At 48.0% G+C, this 18,741-nt stretch overlaps 3 protein-coding genes and 1 long non-coding RNA gene across 10 annotated transcripts in view; all 4 read right to left on the bottom strand.

Moving 5' to 3' along the window:
* dctn1b (dynactin 1b) overlaps nucleotides 1-15,762 on the bottom strand; it is a 29,036-nt gene extending 13,274 nt beyond the window's left edge. The window contains exons 1-8 of one of the 7 annotated variants that reach the window (XM_062469059.1): nucleotides 15,661-15,741; nucleotides 11,712-12,021; nucleotides 8,704-8,955; nucleotides 7,913-7,991; nucleotides 6,676-6,707; nucleotides 5,071-5,115; nucleotides 2,386-2,403; nucleotides 139-159 (exon numbers count right to left, since the gene is read on the bottom strand). In XM_062469059.1, coding sequence (XP_062325043.1) covers nucleotides 139-159; nucleotides 2,386-2,403; nucleotides 5,071-5,115; nucleotides 6,676-6,707; nucleotides 7,913-7,991; nucleotides 8,704-8,955; nucleotides 11,712-11,744 — 480 coding nt within the window. In that variant the 5' untranslated portion in view covers nucleotides 11,745-12,021; nucleotides 15,661-15,741. Of the gene's footprint in view, nucleotides 1-138; nucleotides 160-2,385; nucleotides 2,404-5,070; nucleotides 5,116-6,675; nucleotides 6,708-7,912; nucleotides 7,992-8,703; nucleotides 8,956-11,711; nucleotides 12,102-15,660 lie in introns of those variants that run through there. The other 6 variants (XM_062469062.1, XM_062469058.1, XM_062469060.1 and 3 more) reach the window with 6 other exon arrangements.
* LOC134026410 (uncharacterized) lies at nucleotides 166-2,371 on the bottom strand. The gene is made up of 3 exons (XR_009931363.1): nucleotides 1,366-2,371; nucleotides 1,148-1,264; nucleotides 166-1,085 (listed from the first exon to the last, which is right to left on the bottom strand). It is a non-coding gene; the product is annotated as an uncharacterized LOC134026410 (long non-coding RNA).
* Nucleotides 15,763-15,806: 44 nt separating the features above from the next.
* On the bottom strand, nucleotides 15,807-16,883 carry LOC134026401 (probable N-acetyltransferase camello). The gene is made up of 2 exons (XM_062469137.1): nucleotides 16,771-16,883; nucleotides 15,807-16,660 (listed from the first exon to the last, which is right to left on the bottom strand). The coding sequence occupies exon 2, from the start codon at nucleotides 16,645-16,647 to the stop codon at nucleotides 15,940-15,942; it is 708 nt and encodes a 235-aa protein (XP_062325121.1). The 5' UTR covers nucleotides 16,648-16,660; nucleotides 16,771-16,883; the 3' UTR covers nucleotides 15,807-15,939.
* Nucleotides 16,884-18,740, bottom strand: nat8 (N-acetyltransferase 8). The gene is made up of 2 exons (XM_062469142.1): nucleotides 18,631-18,740; nucleotides 16,884-17,786 (listed from the first exon to the last, which is right to left on the bottom strand). The coding sequence occupies exon 2, from the start codon at nucleotides 17,770-17,772 to the stop codon at nucleotides 17,107-17,109; it is 666 nt and encodes a 221-aa protein (XP_062325126.1). The 5' UTR covers nucleotides 17,773-17,786; nucleotides 18,631-18,740; the 3' UTR covers nucleotides 16,884-17,106.
* Between the last annotated feature and the right edge of the window lies 1 nt (nucleotide 18,741).

Here is an 18,741-nt window from a genome sequence, read left to right as displayed (position 1 = left end):
TGGAAAACGACTGCTTGATGGGTTTCTCTTTAGAACACTTCCTGAAAACAACCAAAACATGAGGGGCGGAGTTCATGTTGTCCAGGGATGGTTTGGTTACGTAAGACTGGACAGAAGAGTGGACAGAACTGGGCTCACCTTGGGCCGTCTGGCCGTGGTCTGCAGAGGTGAGGAGGAGGAGGAGGAGGACCGAGGGAGCATGCAGAGAGAGACAGGATGGAGGAGTGCAAGGGGAGGGCAGGATGAGGGTGTAGGATGAGGGTGTAGGATGAGGGGGTAGGATGAAGGTGGTGGATGAAAGGTAGAAAGAGGGCAGGATGAGGGTGTAGGATCAGGATGTAGGATGAGGGGGTAGGATGAAGGTGGTGGATGAAAGGTAGGAAGAGGGCAGGATGAGGGTGTGGTCAGGGATAAAAGGAGAAAAGCAGAGACACAAACAGGCAGGGTTAGTGAAACCAAAGTGAGCTCATACACAGAGCTGTACTGAATGACACCATGCTGTAGAAAACTGTAGACATGAGGTTATCTGAGCCCTGAGCTATGCACTTTTCCCACCAGAAACACTCTCTGACCAGGACTAATACCAGATCACATTACACCCAATCCTACTCTCTCTCTCTGGCTCTCTGCCTGCTTCCTGTCCTCCACCCCCCTCCTCTCCTCCGCTCCAACCTCCTCCTCTCCTCTACTCCACCCCTTTCTTGTTCCAGCTCATGAAGAGCTAGTCCCAGCCTGGTTCATGTCTGCCTGGTTCTATCTGGCCACATGACAGGTTCACTGGGTTGGGACAGCGTGACTGGTGGTGCCACCAGGGGACTAGAAGGCTGCTTTGTCTGAGGGACATCACCCTGGGTTAGGCTAACCCTGGGCCTATCAGAGCCCTCCTCTACCACCCTGGGCCAATCAGAACTCTGCTTCACTACCCTGTGCCTATCAAACTGGCTGACTGACTTGCTCACTGGCTGGCTGAGATCTATAATCTGTGTCTTAACTCCTTCTCTATGGCACGGTCAAAAGAACATGCTGTTATACTATACTGTGGTCTCCCCTTCTCTTTCTACTATTCCCCATCTCTCCTTCTCTACCTGTGGTCTAACTATGTCACCTTCTCTCTTACCTGGGGTCTAACTATGTCTCCTTCTCTTACCTGTGGTCTAACTATGTCTCCTTCTCTACCTGTGGTCTAACTATGTCACCTTCTCTCTTACCTGGGGTCTAACTATCTCTCCTTCTCTACCTGTGGTCTAACTATGTCTCCTTCTCTCTTACCTGGGGTCTAACTATGTCTCCTTCTCTCTTACCTGGGGTCTAACTATGTCTCCTTCTCTCTTACTTGTGGTCTAACTATCTCTCCTTCTCTCTCACCAGTGGTCTAACTATCTCTCCTGTGGTCTAACTATTTACTCTTTTCCCTGTGGCAAGTGCTTCCTTGGATCTTCCATATACCCTAGCCTTCCTTATTGGATTAGGGCTGGACCCATCAGCAGAAATTAGCTTCACCCAACACCTGCACCAAACCAGACCTGACAGCTTCTTAAGCAGAAACATCTACTGTGCCCAAGCTGCCTGCAGACCTGGGTGAACCCAGCCCGGTAGAGAGGTCACGGTTCAAACCAACCTTACGTCTGTCTACCTGAGAGGATTACAATAATAATGTATTCATTTAGCTTTTATCCAAAGTGTCCTATAGAGGGGGATTTGAACCTGTGATTTCTCAATCTGCAGTCAAATGCTCAACCACTGATATATACCCATCCTTTCCTCATCAAGATGAATGGAGAACAGAGTCAACATAGTTTGCTATGGACTGGATGATCTGACCTCCACTCAGCCTAGGTTAACTTCTTGAACTGTGACCTTGTCCGGTGTCCAGGGCAGTGATATATACTATGCCCTAGGCACCGCAACCTCTGTGTGATAAGACCCATACCTAACTCTCCCTTTCCATACAAACAACATTAGATTTGGACACAGCAATACAACCCAGCAAGATGCACAGAATACCAAAATCTCGAGAACAACTGAAAATGGCTGACATTCACTGTAAACCTCACACATAAGATAACACGTAAAGATCTACATGGGTACTTTGGACTGCTCTTACAGCAGCATGTGTCAGCTAAAGATCCAACATAGTTGAGGTACACAGCAATATCCACACAGACAGCAAGATGACAAGGCATGACCATGCCTAAATAAACAGATCAGATATGAACTCTAAACACACAGAAATGATAGGAACTAGAATAAGGCTGGCTGACCCAACATCAAACACATCTTTACATAATGAACAGAAAGGCGACCCTCGAACGTAACAAAGCATGAATGAAACCTCAGTCTGCATAACAGAAATAATCACAGGGAGAAACAGACGGTGATCAGTACCTTCCGTGGGGCGGGAGTCTGTCTCATCATATTTGCAAGAGAAGAAGACACACACACACGGTCACACACGGTCACAAACACAGTCACACACACACAAAGGGATGAAACAGGCAGGAGGACTCAGTTCTACAGATCCACAAAGGTAGGAGGAATAGCAGTCCCGGCTTCACACAGGCAGACAGACAGACAGACAGACAGACAGACAGGCAGGCGGCAGACAGAGAGACAGCCAGCCTGACAGACAGCAGACAGACAGCCGAAGCCTCGACGCTGGGCTCAGGCAGGGAAGCCGCAGTGCAAATGGCCGCAGATCGTTTCTTCCCAGGCTCCCCCAGCTCCTTCCTCTACTGCCTGCAGCCTCTTCAGTAAAGCAGAGCAGTCGGCAGGGTTGCCAGAGCTGATCCCTCAGACCCCCCTCTCACGCTGACTAAGACTCTGACATCTCGCTGCAAGCCAGTCTGACAAGCCCCTGTTCTCCCAGAGACGCTCCTCTCCTCTATCGCTCCCTCCCTCCGTCTCTCACTCCCTCCTCTGCTCACTGTGGTCGGCCAACCAATGGCCTGCTTCAGCATTACATCACTGCTCTGCTCCCCCCAACACACACACACAATGGATACATGGAGAGAGAGGAGGGAGGTGGAAAAAAGAGCACCAAAGTGTCTGTGAGAATGTGTGTATGTGTGTCTGTGTGTGTGTGTGTGTGTGTGTGTGTGTGTGTGTGTGTGTGAGGGGCGTGTCATGAGGGAGAGGGTAGAGAGGGAGAGAGGGGATGGATAGAGGGAGGAGGAGCTGAGGAGGAGGGGGGGTAGCACTGATGCAAGACTCCCCCTGTATCCTAGCAACCCCACTCAATGGCCCTCTATGGGCCAATTTAAATGAGCTTTACAAAACAATAGGATCAGGGAGGGTGAGTGTGTCTGCTGCATATGGTCACCCAGGACAGAGGAGGCCGTGTACAGACAGTAGATAGATATAGATATACAGAAATATTGACAGGCAAACAGACAGACAGAAGAAGCCCAGTCTTATCCTACCTTGGTACGAGCTCTACACTGGGCCCCGCCCAACCCTGCCTTGCCCTATCCTACTTTTCTCTGCCCTACTCTGCTGTACCCTCCCCTCCCCTGCCCAGCCCTACCATACCCAACCCTACCCTGCCCAGAGGATCACATGCTCTTGAATAAGCAGCAGTGTCTCTTCACCAGGTCTGCTTAATCTGCCCCCTGCGGTGCCCACAGACCTGCTGAACGGGTACCAAAGTGGATTAACTCAATTAGGATATTCTACTTAACTGTGCTTTACACCGTGAATACTTGACTAGATACTACATACACTCCTCACTACACTGAATTAAATCAGCTATTATGGTAATAGTAAGGACAAGAGATAAAGGACCAGCTCTTCCAACTCCAAAAGCATGTAAATCAGAAACAGTCTATTCTCTTGGACCTGGTGCACTGGATACACAATGATGCTTTAGAGCAACCCATTGCAGAAGCAAAAGTGGGGGGAAAACTAGACGTGTGCATATCCATTAACAGGCCTCACTGGAAACAAGTGTCCTCTTTCAAAAATTAAGGAAGATCTCTTTCCCTCTCTCTCCCTTTCTCCCTCTCTTTCTCCCCATCTTTACCCTTCTCTATCCATCTCTAACTTGCTCTTTTATGCTTTCCTGAAAGGGAGAGCTCCCTTTCTACTCTCTCTCCCTCCACTCTCCTCTGCCTCTCCTCTCTCTGTCTTCCCTCTCACTCACTATAAGTGCTCCAACCTGAGGGCTCAGTATATGATGTATACAACCTCTGCCTGGAGGTACTGTACAGCTCCACCATTTCTACATCACCAGAAATGGTGTGTGTGTGGGGAGTCAGGGGGTAGAGATGGTCACTGTGTGTGTGGGGGTGGGAGGGGAGAGACGGTCACTGTTGCTGAGTGTAGCTGACCTGGCAGGTAATCCATACTGTGCAGACAGACTGTCTGAATCCCCAGCAGGACTAGGTCCAACACCCAGAACCTGATGTTTCCCAGAAGCTCTGATGTGACCCAGCCCAGGAGGGAAGCACATTGGACCAGGGTATCAATACTCCTGAGCAGCACAAACACAGTCTATGGAAAACACAGACCAGCGACCAGACAGAAGAGCTAGCTAGCATAGGATCTAAAGATCAGACAGAAGAGCTAGCAACCAGAGAGCTAGCAACCAGACAGACAGGAGAGCTGGCTAGCATAGGACCTAGTGACCAGACAAGAGAGCTAGCATCCAGACAAGCATGCTCACAAACAGATAACAGAGATAACAACCATACAGGAGAGTTAGCAACCAGACAGGCGAGCTAGCAACCAGATAGGAGAGCTAGCTAGCATTGGAGCTAGCGACCAGACAGGCAAGCTAGCAAACAGATAGGAGAGCTAGCTAGCATGAGAGCTAGCGACCCGTCAGACAAGCTAGAGACCAGAAAGCCGAGCTAACGACCAGACAGGAGAGACATGGCACTGAGCTCCCCTGGTTGCATCTTACATTAACAAACACACAGTCACATACACAAATTCAATAAACATTCAATAAACACACAGCCATGGTTTTGATGAGGAACTTGGGGTGCAGTTGGGTTGTCATGAGGTGCTGTTGCCATGCAGCTAGGCCAATCAGAGCCACGGTTACCACATTTATAACATGACAACTGTTACCGAGGTTCTGGAGGCATGTGCCACCTTTTTGGGCTTCACTCCTCGCTGCGTGATCACAGGGAAGGAGGGGGTGCAAAGGTGTCAGGGTTAAAGGTTGAGGTTACAGTTTACATGCTGAAGGTGTTGAGAAGATTGAGTTAGTGCTCTTTGTGCTCTTGATCTATTCAAGTTAATAAAATAAAGACACATTGCAAACAAACACACACACATATACAAAAATAAATACAGAGGCATTCTGTATGCCTACAAACACTGACTTTGTCTGGTTTATTTGTGTATCGACCTTTTTAGATTTGTGAACTATTGTTGAGCCTGGCTTGTGATTCTGACAAGAGCTGACAGGCTGATCATCCAGGCCCCTCAGGGGAGAGGATATTAGAGGAGAAGAGAGGAGGACAGAGTAGAGGATGTGAGCGTAGAACGGTGAAAGGAAGAAGGGGGATGTGGAAAGGAGGATGGAGAAGGGTGAGGAGAGGGAGGATTGGGGAAGTGAGAGGAGAGGGCGCATGGAGAATGGAGAGGAGGAGGATAGAGAAGGGAGATGAGGATAGAGAAGAGAGAGGAGGACGAGGAGGAGAGGAACAGGAGCAGTCAGGTGTGTGCACGGAGACACGTTGACACCATATCTCCTCTCCATCATATCACCTCTCCATCATATCACCTCTCCATCATATCTCCTCTCCATCGTATCTCCTCTCCATCATATCTCCTCTCCATCATATCTCCTCTCCATCATATCACCTCTCCATCATATCACCTCTCCATCATATCACCTCTCCTCACCTCTCCTGTCCTGTCCTCACCTCTCCGGTCTTCTTCTCTGCTCACATTTCATCTCTCTATCTTCTCCCTTCCTCTCTCTCTTCCATCCTCCCTCCTCACCCTGAACTGTGAAGTCTATGTTTTGCTTCCTGCCAAGGATCACAGTTGAAGCATATCTGAGACACTAATTGAGACTTTCAGGCATTAAGGAAATAAACTGGTGAACAAAGGGTGCCCTCTGCTGGACAGGAAATTAACAAACAGATCCTGGTTGTGGTCCAGGCTGCTACGCAGTCAAACAGACTGTGGAGACTTGGAGGAATGAAGGGTAACAAGGAACAGCAGAGGTGGATGTAAGAGAAGGGGGCTAGGATGGTGAGAGGCAGATCAGGGTCCATGACTCTGGGAAGAGGGAGTTAAACAGGGGAGCTGAACCAGCCCACAATACCATCGCTGTATTTAACATTCTGGAGCATTGAAGCATTCAGAAGCAATACACTCATGTAAGACGCTTTAGGGATTACAAACACACATCTAACATATGACAGCCTGTCACACACAACACCGCTGTTTCTATGAAAACAAATCCACTTTCAGGAAAACTTTCACACAAGAAGACACAGTTAGTTTTAACATTCAGGTTAGCCAGCTGGATGTGTGATATCTGGTGTGTGTGCTGGTATGTGTCTGTGTAATAAGGTGTGAATGTGCTCAGGTGTGTGTGCGTGCGTGTGCTCAGGTATGTGTGTGTTCAGGTGTGTGCTCCCTCCAGATAGGGATCCCTATCTAGGTTTGCTGCCCCCTGATTGGTGGAGAGCTCTTGGCTCAGGTCCTATCACTCACCAGTTTATTGGACTTGGGCGTGTCCAGGATATCTGAGGAGAAAGAGAAAACAAACAAAACTTTTGTTTATTATCTACAATATCCCTACAGAGAGTGAAGGTCTGGACACATCCTGGTTTGAACCCGACAATGTAAACAGGAAATACAGCTGTCTCCCAGGTAGGGGAGCCATGTGATCCTCTGTACCTGGACGGCCTAGGAGCTTGCGCATGCTATCAGATCCCTCAAGTAAATAACACCCACCCCCAGGGAGAGACCTTACCCTGAATAACACACACTCTCCCTTCATCCCCCTCCTCCTCTCCCTCCTGTCCTGTCTGTCCTTTCTTCCCACCTCATCCCTCCTCCCCCTCCTGTTCTCTTCCTCCTGCTATCCTCTCCTTGTCCTTGTCCCCTCCTCTCTTCCTCTCCTTCCTCCTCTTTCCCCGTCTCTCTCACTTGTCCTCCTCTCCCTCTGTTCCACTGTAAGCTCCAAATACAGAGCCCTGCCCCCCCCAAAATCACTGCTGCAGTGAGCTGTAACCATAGCAACACCCCTTTGGCACCACTCCGCCACTGCCTAGGACACAATCTTTGTTCTGACAGAGAGATGAAAAAGAAAAAAGAGATATAGAGAAAAATAAATAAAAAACTATAAAAGACAGAAAAAGAGACAGGAGAGAGAGAGAGAGAGAGAGAGAGAGAGAGAGAGAGAGAGAGAGAGAGAGAGAGAGAGAGAGAGAGATTGCCTTTTGGTGTATGTATGAATAAGTCAGACTGAGGTCAGTAGAATATCACATATGTTCTGAGTCTAGGGGTGCAGAGGGGCGCAGAGACCACAAGCTGGTCGACTCATTGTACCAGCCCTGGGTAACTAGATACTGGATATGAAAGCATGTGCAGAGGACCATGACAAATAAAGCTGATGAAATCTACAGAATAACAGTTACCTCCATCCTCTTCTCAGTCCCCCACCCCTCCCTCTCCTCCTTCCTCACTCCCCACTTCCCTACCTACCTTCCATCCTCATCTCCATCCTTCCTTCTACCCGCTCATCCTCCCTCCCTCCCCTCCTCCTCCCTCCCTTCCATCCTCCCCTCATCTCCATACATCCTCCCCTCTGTCCATCCCTCAAAACTCCCTCCTCCCTCCATCCTCTGCCTCCCTCCCGCTACCACCCCCCATACTCCCTTTCTTCCATCTTCCCTCCTCCCCTCCCTCCCCTCCTTCTGGCTCCCCTCTAGTTTCTCCTCCGCACCTCGCTTGGGGACCTTGGAGGTAGCCGGTTCAGGTGTCTCAGGAGACGTGGTGTCTGCACCATCATCCACCAGCTGAATCTGAGGGATGGAGGTAGGGAGGGGGAGAGAGAGAGAGAGAGAGAGAGAGAGAGAGAGAGAGAGAGAGAGAGAGAGAGAGAGAGAGAGAGAGAGAGAGAGAGAGAGAGAGAGGGAGAGAGGGAGGGAGGGAGGGCAGGGGGGGAGGAGGGAGAAGGGGAGAGAGAGAGGGAGGGAGGGAGGGAGGGAGGGAGGGAGAAGGGGAGGGGAGGGAGGGAGGGAGGGAGAAGGGGAGAGAGGGAGGGAGATAGAGGGGGAGAGAGAGAGAATTGGAGAGGGACAGAGATATAAAGGGAGAGAGAGGGGGAGAGAAAGAGAGAAAAAGGGAGAGGGTGAGAAGAAGAGAAGGAGGGAGAGATGAAAAGAGAAGGAAAAAAGAGAAAGGGAGGAGGCAGAGGGGCGATAGAAAGCAGAGAGAGACATTAGAATATTCATCTTTGTGAGAAATATAATTACAGTAACTGACTGTCATGTGTGTATCCACAGCAACCATTTCATCCCAAAGCGTCCGGAGTGTTTACCCTGTTACAGTACAGGAACCAGCCAAGCAAAGGTACAGTATCTAATCAATATTTATATTAGATTTATGCTGATCTACAGATTTGACTAAACGCGGAAGAGAGAGAAATATGTATAGACTTAGAATGAGTGCAAGAAGGAGTGAGACAGACAGAGAGAGAGAGAGAGAGAGAGAGACAGGGTGAGAGCGTCTCACCTGACTCTGCCGCACGAAGATGCCGTGGTTCTCCTCGCAGGTGAAGTAGCGCTTGCCCTGCACCGTGCCGTCGTTCTTGCCCTTGGCCTCGTCCAGGATCACGCCCACCCACTTGCCCGAGGCGAATAGCGTGGCGCCGATGAAGGCCACCGTGCCCCGCTGGCCCTTCCCGATCACCTCCACCAGGGAGCCCACCTTGGCCGGCCGGCCGCCCCCGTCAGAACTCATCCTACTGCTGCCACTGCTGGTGGTCTGGGGGGGGGGGGGGGGAATGGAACAGCATGAGGCGTAAGTCTGGGGGTGGGGGCAAGGAGCAGGAAGAAGAAACAGCAATAGACATGTCTGTCTGGGGCGGTTGAGGAGGGGGAACAATCCCAGTATTGGACACACGTCTGGGGTGGAGGTGGGCGGAGGGGAGAAACAGGAACAGCAGATACCATGAGAAGGACTGTGATAATGTGGCGATCTAATAATGCTGGTAACACAATTTGCAGAGCTGTGCTATGAAAAACTGCGGAACATGACTCAGCAAAAGGGACGAATGTTGGATTCAACCTGAGAGGATGTGGTTATCCCAGCTCCCTGGTTATCCCAGCTCCCTGGTTATCCCAGCTCCCTGGTTATCCCAGATCCCTGGTTATCCCAGCACCCTAGGTGTACCAACACCCTGGACTCTAATAGCACAGGATTTGCATCCAACATTCTCGTTTTAGTCCCTTAAGTGGGCTTTCCTTTCTTGTAGGGAGGACCAGGACCCTCCCCAGCCCAGTCTTCTTCAGTTCAGGTCTGGGAGGGAGGGGGGGGGGGCAGGTCCCAAGGATGATGGTGGATGAGTAACACTAACAGCACAAAATCCCTCAGTTTGAAATTTGTGTCCTAACTCTTATAAGGGGTATGAGTTGTATGGGGGCAACAGGCCTGTCTAGATGCTTGCCAGGGGGGCTGTCTGGTGGTCTGGAAGGCTGTCTGGTGGTCTAGATGGAAGGCCGTCTGGTGGTCTAGATGACTAGAGGTCTGTCTACGACAGAGTTCCAAGGAGGAGAGGAGAGGTGGAGGGACAGAAGATCAGGGAGACTTCCTTCTTGAAACTCAATCTTTAATATCCAGATAATCTGAGACAGCGAAAAACAATACTGCAGATGACTGAAACCGAATCTAAATATTGTCCAGGCTCCTGACCTGTCTGTAAAGAGAGCAGTCGCTTTACATGGCTGTTCAGTAAAATGGGGATATACAGGCTCTTTGTCTGGGTACTCTCACATGCTGCAGTGTGACTGTCATTACAGTCTCCCTAATATCAACTGGGGAATTTTAAGACCAGGGCTTTGAGAACGCTTAATCTCAGAGACACCACTACCTCTTAGGTAGTTAAACTAGTCAACATTCCTCGCCTACGTTACTTACAGTGAGATTGAACCACCAATAATCTGAAGAAAAAAAGGCCAAAGTTAAACTGAAGCAGGCAACAGCTGGACTACACCGTATCACCCCATGTTTTGACTTCTTTTTGGATTGGTCAATAGGAGCAACCAGGAACGCTCAATTTCAGGTGCACCAAAACAAGTGTACCTTGGAGTACTGTAATTGGTTCCTCTGTCTATATATCTTTATCTATATATCTATATAGACACAGTAGAGACAGAAGGGCTGGAAATACAGCATTGGCTCTCCATTGTTGAAATTGAAGATATGTTGTTATAGTTCCAATTCCTCATTCCTCAAGATAATAAAAGCAGCAAAAATAATTTGATGTTGAATGTGCCAAAACACATTCCGTTGTGCTGGTTCAACGTGACAAACCCAGCCACAGAGTGCAAGCACAACCCTGGAAACACCTGACACAGTGTTAGTGACTTCTCTCGTCCAACACAACCTCTGAGCGCAAAGAGCTTAGAAGAAACCCAGAAAGGGATCAATTTGAGCATGTTCAATCCCCCTCATGATTCCTGAGTCTAGGAGTGTCTGATCCCGTCGCGGAACAAGGCAGCAGGAAAACAAGACTTGTTTGTTTCATCCATAGCTACTCCCCATATCCCATGGATGCCCTGCACAACATTAACTGCAGTTCTGCTGAACATTCAGACCATTGGTCCGTGACATGAAACAGGTCTGAGTAGTTGCACATCCTCCACACTCAATACTAAGCCTCAGGCTTGTAGTGGAGAGTTGTGTGGGCCTGAGTGCTTTGTTAGACCACAACCGCAGGATCAAACATTCATAGTGTCTTATATAATACCTAGGCCAGTGCACCATGCTGTAGGAGGGAGAAGGGGTTCAGGGGAGGCAGTCTGAATTATTCACTACCACTCTACTCTTACAACAACAAAGACACACGCCAGGTCACACCAGCAGACAGGGGACGCTCTCCCAGCACCCTGCCCACCGGACACAGCAACACTTCAGGGATTAATATTCCAATTTTAATACCATCATACAAAACGGTAATAAACTGACATACAAATACTACATATAGAAAGGGGATTTAGAAAACAAGGATCAGAAGTACATAGTTAAAGTAACTACAAAGAATTGGTAAGCACTGATGATGTCATTCCTGTGTGACCACAAAGAGGGGTAACGGCTAGGAAGTGATGTCATGCTGGCAGACTGAGTGTCCAGGGACAACAATAGACCAGCCATTACACAGCCCTAAATATCCGCTGCTCCTACAACCACCCCTTCAAATACACAAGGGCTGATGTCTTCCAGACACTAGACACCATGATCTGACACAGCCCCGGACACTGAAGCAGAAACACTGAGAGAGGTGCGATTAGAGATGAGGTTAGGAAGTCATTCAGAGCATCCTAATCCCCTTATCTGAAGCGCAAACACATCAACACCTGACAGACGGGCGACAGGAAAACACACAGCACATCCGCCAGGATGCCAAGCACCAGGACAGGAAGCGGGGCGGGGACGGGGGCAGCCCGTCTCCCACAGCAGCTACCCCTCCCAAACGATCCTCAAACCCCCCTCGTCTGTTAGACACGTAAACACACACTCACCCGGGTGTACGTGTTCCTCCTAGTCTGAGACATGTCTGGATGTTCTCCACAGTCAGCCTGCTGTCTCTGCTGAGGTGAGGCAGGTGCTGAGTGGCGGTTGGGGTGCAGACACACAGGAAGACAGGGTTCAGTGATGCTACTGTAGGGTCTCTGCTCTCCCCCCAAATCACAGCATCCCTGCCTTGCTCCTCAGACCCCAGGCTGGGGTACCTCCCCTCCCTGTGGAAGCTGGTCAGACGCGGGTCCTGAGCCTGGATGGCCTGGGGCTTCTGGAGGGCCTGGGGATCTGCCTTCCTCCCTCCCCCTGGGGCTGGAGAGGCGAGGAGAAGGATGAACGGACCAAACCGAAAGAGACAGGAGGAGCAGAGAGGACGCGGCGGCAAGTGGTGGTGGGCTGCGAGGCGGCACTGCGCTACAGTCTGCACTGGCCTTCTGCGGGAGGGAGGGCTGCTAGGCCCAGACTGCTGCACTGGGTCCTAGAGCCTGCCAAGTTCAGGATGCTTTCTCATGCAATCTTCCACCTAGTTAACCAGAGGCAGTGTCTCTCTCTCCTCCGTGTCCCAAGTAGAGTTAGGGATGATAAGAGAGGATTGGTAGAGTAGTGGTAATAAACCTGAATGTTTTATTTAGCAGTCTGTTGCTTTCACATGAGCAGACGCTCAACATGGTTCTGTGAACTCCATATTAGAATGAGAAGGCTTGAAGTGCTAGCAGAGGCAGACCATTCCAATGTGTTTGCAGATGCGTCTAAACAGACCTACACAGAAGAATCACACTAATTTCACCCACTACTCAAGTCTAAAAACTGTTTTCAAACCACTGGCCATGCTTATAATTCCAAACCAAGCAACTGTGTTTCAACTAATGTTTGAAACTGCTGATATATCACTTCACAAAGCTGTCACCTGTTTGGGGGCTCTGAAAAAGAGGGAGTAGCCAAACACACAGACTATGGTCAATGTATTTCTACAATCAGCCCTGCCCAGCTCAATTCATTTGATTTCATTGTGTCTGAACACAAAAGCCTTGTGGGCTGCAGTCACATACAGCACAGACAGCACACTGTAAGCAAAGCAGATTGCATTATGTGTTGGCAGATTCCGACAGGGAAAAGGGATTCACGTTCACTATCAGCTAACTGTAACTACTGATTGTTTTCTTTCTCCACGTATTTCCTTTCATCTGTTTTGAGGCCTAAAGAGGGCAGATGCAGAGAGGGAGCTCATATAAGGGTCTGCATTGAGGCGGGGGATGAGCAACTGTAATAGGTGAATACAAACACAAACAAGCCTTCTGGACCGGCTCTGTGCCGATGCATAAAAACTATTCATCATAATTCACTAAGGATTCAATATAAATGAGCAGTGCAATGGCTGCTTACAGTTTGAATCAAATGAAAATTAAAGCAGGTGTATGCTAGACAGGACAGGGCTGGTTCAGGCTGGGTGCTTGGAATAGTTTTCAGTCACAGCCCGAGATTTAGTCATTAGGAAATACCTGCAGTGCCTCTGGGGGTGTTGGTGGGGAGAGGGGTTGTGCTGATGGCAGAGGAGAGAGAGACTCTTCTATCCCAGGCAAGAGAGTAGAGATAGGAGGTAGAGATATAGGGTAGAGATAGATGACCGAGATAGAGGGTAGAGATATAGGATAGAAATAGAGGGTATATATAGAGGGTAGAGATAGAGGGCAGAGATAGGAGGTGGAAATATAGGGCAGATATAGAGAGTAGAGATAGAGGCAGAGATAGAGGGTAGAGATAGAGGGCAGAGATAGGAGGTGGAGATAGAGGTTAGATATAGGGAGTAGATAGAAAGTGTACTGATAGATGGTGGGGATAGAGATCTGTGTGATGATGATCTGCTATGATGACCACGACGCGCACAGCGAGTGTTTGCACCCCTGGCTGCACCCCCGTCAGCGTTTGCAGGAGAAGTTTCTTTTTACCCCGGACATACAACACCATAAATCCTGATATAAACTGGTTAAAGGTCTATGAAGGGAACTTAAAAAGGTAGTCATCGTCAATAAAGCAGCAGCTGAGAGATAGCGTTTCAGTCATAAAGACTAATACTAGAGCCATGATGCTTCGTTTACGGTATGTTGCTTAGCATGCGTGAATATACCCTAAAATACCCTACAGTGTTTTACTTCAGGCTGTAGTATGAATTAACCCTTTGAGACACAACATGGGTCCAAAGTGACCTGACAGAGTTTACATTTTCTATATCTTCCCAAATAATTAATTTTATCATTCAGTATTCCTCAATTAACTTGTTTTTAGTCATCACAAATCCTTATTTTCATATTTTCTGAAAATGACCCAAATTCATTGACCTACATTCATTTCCTATGTTTCTTTGCCATATCTTTCCAAATCAATTAATTTCATAATTTCATATTCCAAGTATGTATTAAATATATTGTTTTTCTTTTCTTACTTTATAAACAACCATTGTTTTTGTGTTACCTTCAGTTTACAGACATGGGTCAAACATGACCCATATGTATTCCTATGGAGTTTGATATGATTTTTTTATATTTGTTAATTTTTGCCATTTGGAACATATTTACTGTAGACAACTATTCACTTGCCACACATTTCACAACTTAACACAGCTGCTTTTATGCTGGGAGATGTTCATCAGTGACATCAATGAGGAGGTTCTGAAATGCAACAACTTAGAGATGAAGAGCTGCAGCAGCAAAAGGGAAAGATTGGAGAAGCATCGACAAGCAGTTTTGGATCCAATTGCAAAATCCAATGTATGAAGCCACCATGGGTCTAAAGAGATACGATGATATCACCAGCTTCATACTTTTGATGACAAGAGGAACACGGCTTTGTGACAAGAAACAGATCACATAGCAGCATTCAGGTATGTGTATGACTGTTTCCTGGCTAATTGCAGAAGACGGTTCACTCTCAGTAACTTTGTCACCAGAGATGAGCAGTGTGTGCCATACATGCCCAGCAAGCCTGCAAATGTGGAATAGAAATTTTCTGGATGTGTGATGTGAGGGTCCCCTATGTGGTAGACTGAGTGTTCTACACATCCAGTGTCCCTCTGACTGAGAAGCTTCTTGAGAAGAACCTGAACATTGTGGGGACTCTTTGCCAGAACAAGCCGAACATACAAGTCACGAAGGCATCCAAATCAAGGGAGATGCCAAGTTCTGAATTTTTCCATGGTCGTGGTTGTGCATCAGAAGGGGTAAACTTGTGTATCAAAGGGTTAATAATGTAAAAATATATATTGCAATGTTTTTTTTGTTGCATTGTAATATTATACACTAGGCTACTCATTCCAGAATAATATTTATAAATGGTATCTATTCTAGCTGAACTGTCCCTTTTGCCACGTGGTTGTAGAACACCACGGACATAACCTCTTTTTTTTTGACGGACATAGCCTATTTACAATGTAGTGCCATCTAGTGACGTAAAATACTACCTCATTTGAAAATGTGTAGGCGTTCAGTAAGCTATAACATGAAATACATTTCAAAACAATAGTACAACTTGTCTGAATTGAATTTCCTTTCTTTGAATACAAAGAGTCGAACATTGATCACCCTTTCCCATTCATAAAAAATATATCAGTAGGCCTAATATTTTGGAATTGTATTCACAAGGGTGTGGTTCTTCACAAGCCATGCTTAAGAAACATTAATGTCGCCAATGTCACCATTTTAATAATTACGTCAGGGCATACATCAACGAACATCTTTTACAAGATATATTCGATCATTTCAAAACTAGATAGCCGTGCCGGGTCTGTGCACGGGGCACTCCCTGTTGTAGACCACAGCTGATCGAGCGGCGTGGCCAGCAAGCTTTCTCGTGTTTCTAACAACCGTTTCGGGTGCACTGTTTTGCTACAGAAACTCAGCCAGCATGGACACGTGAACGCGTATAGATCATTTATATTTAAAAAAAAGAATGACTTACCTCACTTAACTACTGTTTGTGTGTTGTATGTTTACACGCTCGCATTTGACAGTTCTCATGCCCCAGTTCCTAATGTCCAGTCACATCCTGAGGTGCCCGTGCACATGCCTGATCGTAGGCTACATAAACAGCACCGTCAATCCAAGAACATTTAATACAGAATCATTTTTATTCAGAATAGTACAACAAAATATTGGAAATAATACTGTTAAATGACAATACAAAATAAAAAAATGAGAAAAAATATAAAACTGCTTGTCATAGAGCAAATGGCATTATTTATTGACTCTTGGTGTAATGTTCATTCTCAGAATGAGCCTCCTGGCCAGCATGCACCCTGTATCCGTATTTATACACCATGAAGTTGATGAGTCTGGCCGGTAGGGAGGGCCACAAAAACTCTTCAATCTTGTGGAAGCCCATGCGGTGGTACAGCTTGTGGGCGTCTGTCTGCAGCATGGAGGTGTACAGCACGATATCCTTCACCCCACGGGCCGCAGCGAACGCCAGAGCCGTCCCACACAGCGCCATAGCGATCCCGCGACCCCTGACCTCCCTCCGAACTGATATCCTCTTCAGCTCCCAGGCTCCGGGCTGAGAGGGGGCTGGCAGGATGGCCACCGTTCCCACCACTCTCCCTTGGCTCTCGGCCACCCAGAAACAGGAGACAGCTCCTTCCTGCATGTAGCTGGCTCTCACATCCAGGAGGTCCTCTCGGAGCCCCAGCCTGATGCCTTGGTTGAAGAGGTACCTCACGCCCTCCCGCCCAGCCAGCACCAGCAGGGCTGTGGAGACACCAGCGAAGGAGAGGGACCCGGACAGGGAGCTGACGCCCCACAGGAAGACAAGCAGGGCCAGCTGCACCCAGGTCTGTCTGAGGGTCTGGATGCACACAGCGTTGAGATGCTCCCCAAACCCTGTGGAGTACACCTCCCTGACCTCGTCATAGTCCTCATCCTGGAACACACGGATCAGAGGAGGGGACATCACTCTGGGGGCCCTGGAAGAAGAAGACAGCTCACTAGCATCACACACACACACCATCAAACCAGAGGTTTCATGAGGCTGGCTCTGTTTCCTGTTGACGGTACAAACATCCATTTAACTGACCTTGAGTAACAAACATAAAACAGCAGGCAAATTGCGCGTTCCTGAGACAGACAATCTCAGGATGTAAAACAACAATGGCTTTCATCTCCACTCAGTTGGACATAAGAACAAAATACAGACCGAATACTTCACACTTTATTAAAAATAACATACATAATGCATCAGTACAGTTAATAAGTCAGTAAAACATATTAAATGCCTCTATTGTATTCAGTTTAGTATATCCGCTTAGGCAGAGCGCAGTTAACATGATGTTTACAGGTCTGTCTGTAAATACGCCCAGAGGCTGGGGATTCAGCGAGGAATGCAACGTCAAAGTCCGCCCATCACCTTGCATCAGTCCTGTTTCTGCAAATCCAGTCTGTACTCGATCAGGGAGAAGTTTGTGATTTTGGCCACAAGCTCGGGAATGACGAACTCCCTGACCTTGGTGTAGCCCATGTGCTCGTACAGCCTCTGAGCATCCGTCTGCACCACCGAGGTGTACAGGAGCACCGCGGGGAAGCCGCGCTCCTGGGTAAACTCTGCTACCGTCCGGCACAGCGCCTTGGCGATGCCCCGGCCACGGTGCGTACGGAGGACCGACATGCGCTTCAGCTCCAGACATCCGGGCTCCCTCTCCGCCGGCAGGCATGCCACGGTGCCCACCACCCGGCCCTCCCACTCCGCCACCCAGAAGCACGAGTTCTTCTGCTCCAGGTAGGTCTCCTGAATGTGGTTGAGGTCCTTTCTGAGTGAGGTGTCGATGTAGCTGGTGAACAGGTAGCCCACCAGCTGCCTGGCGCCCGCCAGCAGGAGAGTGACAGCCATCACAGGCAGCATAATGGACCGGGAGCTGGCCAGCAGAGCGCAGAACACACACATCATCACCATCTGGGTGAGGGGCTGCTTCAGCAGGTGCATGAAGGACGAGGGAACGTGCTCGCTCATGCCCAGCGTGAAGATCTCCTTCACGGCCTCCTCATCATCTTTCTGATACTTCCGGATCTGGAGAGCAGCCATGATGTGGCTCTGACCTTCAGTGCAAAGACAAAAATAAGGGCTGGTGTTTCCTAAATAGGGTGGGGAAGAGCTACTCTTTCAACACATATGGACAACCCTGCAAACACTGCGGGGGCTGACTATAGCATGGTGGAGCATTAGGAAAACTATAGAATTTAGAAAAATTAGCAGATGATAAGCAATAAAACACCTCCATTGATTTTAGGCCAACTTTAAGGTAAAGAGGAACCCTTATGGTTAGCCTAGAATTTGAGCCATTGATAAATTGCTAGACAGTTTTAGGTGACAAAGTTGACGACTAAACAAATTAATTAAAAACACATTCATTTTGTAATTATATTGTATTTCGATGTATTGCACTGGGGATAGCAAGGTGCTTTCATTATTTCACGTGTGCCTAAAGACAGTATGTCAATGACCTTAGTTTCATGAATGTCGTGAGACATTATCTATTCGCCGGTTATTCATTAAAAGGTGCCTAGCTCTACCATTTTAGCTAGCGATTAGCTAGCTAGTGTGGCTAGATTATAAGTAAACTCTAGTGGCTAGCTAACTAGTTCGCTAACGTCTAGTAGTGTAGACAAACACACCTTAAAATCATAGCCCAATGACTAGTGATACCTAACTTTTGTTACATTTTCTTATTTCAAATTAGATAGAGCAGTTTAATAGATTGATCCATCATAATCCCTTAACTTTGTCGGTAGGCTAACCAGCTACTACTAGCATAGAGCTAGAGCTAATTGTATGTGTTGAACTCAAACCATTCAAATTAATGTCAGAACACGCAACAACAAAATCAATTCATAGACCACGATCACTAAGATAGCTTTGTTTGATTGTCATTCGTATACTTACCCGGAATGTAACAGTAGGCCTATACCCGGGAAGAGATGAGCAGTTGTGTGTTGTGATGTAACTAGTCAGTTTTGCGGCTAGAGCTACTGTAGCTGATATGCGTCCTATTCC

This window comes from Osmerus eperlanus, chromosome 9, assembly GCF_963692335.1.
Source record: "Osmerus eperlanus chromosome 9, fOsmEpe2.1, whole genome shotgun sequence".
In the NCBI taxonomy this organism is placed as follows: domain Eukaryota; kingdom Metazoa; phylum Chordata; class Actinopteri; order Osmeriformes; family Osmeridae; genus Osmerus; species Osmerus eperlanus.
Note: the sequence above shows the minus strand (reverse complement) of the source record. Positions and strands in the feature narration are given on the sequence as shown.

What these genes read in the sequence shown, in the direction of transcription:
- nat8 (XM_062469142.1), bottom strand. Translation starts at nt 17,772, where the DNA reads ATGGCTGCTCTCCAGATCCGGAAGTATCAGAAAGATGATGAGGAGGCC.
- LOC134026401 (XM_062469137.1), bottom strand. Translation starts at nt 16,647, where the DNA reads ATGTCCCCTCCTCTGATCCGTGTGTTCCAGGATGAGGACTATGACGAG.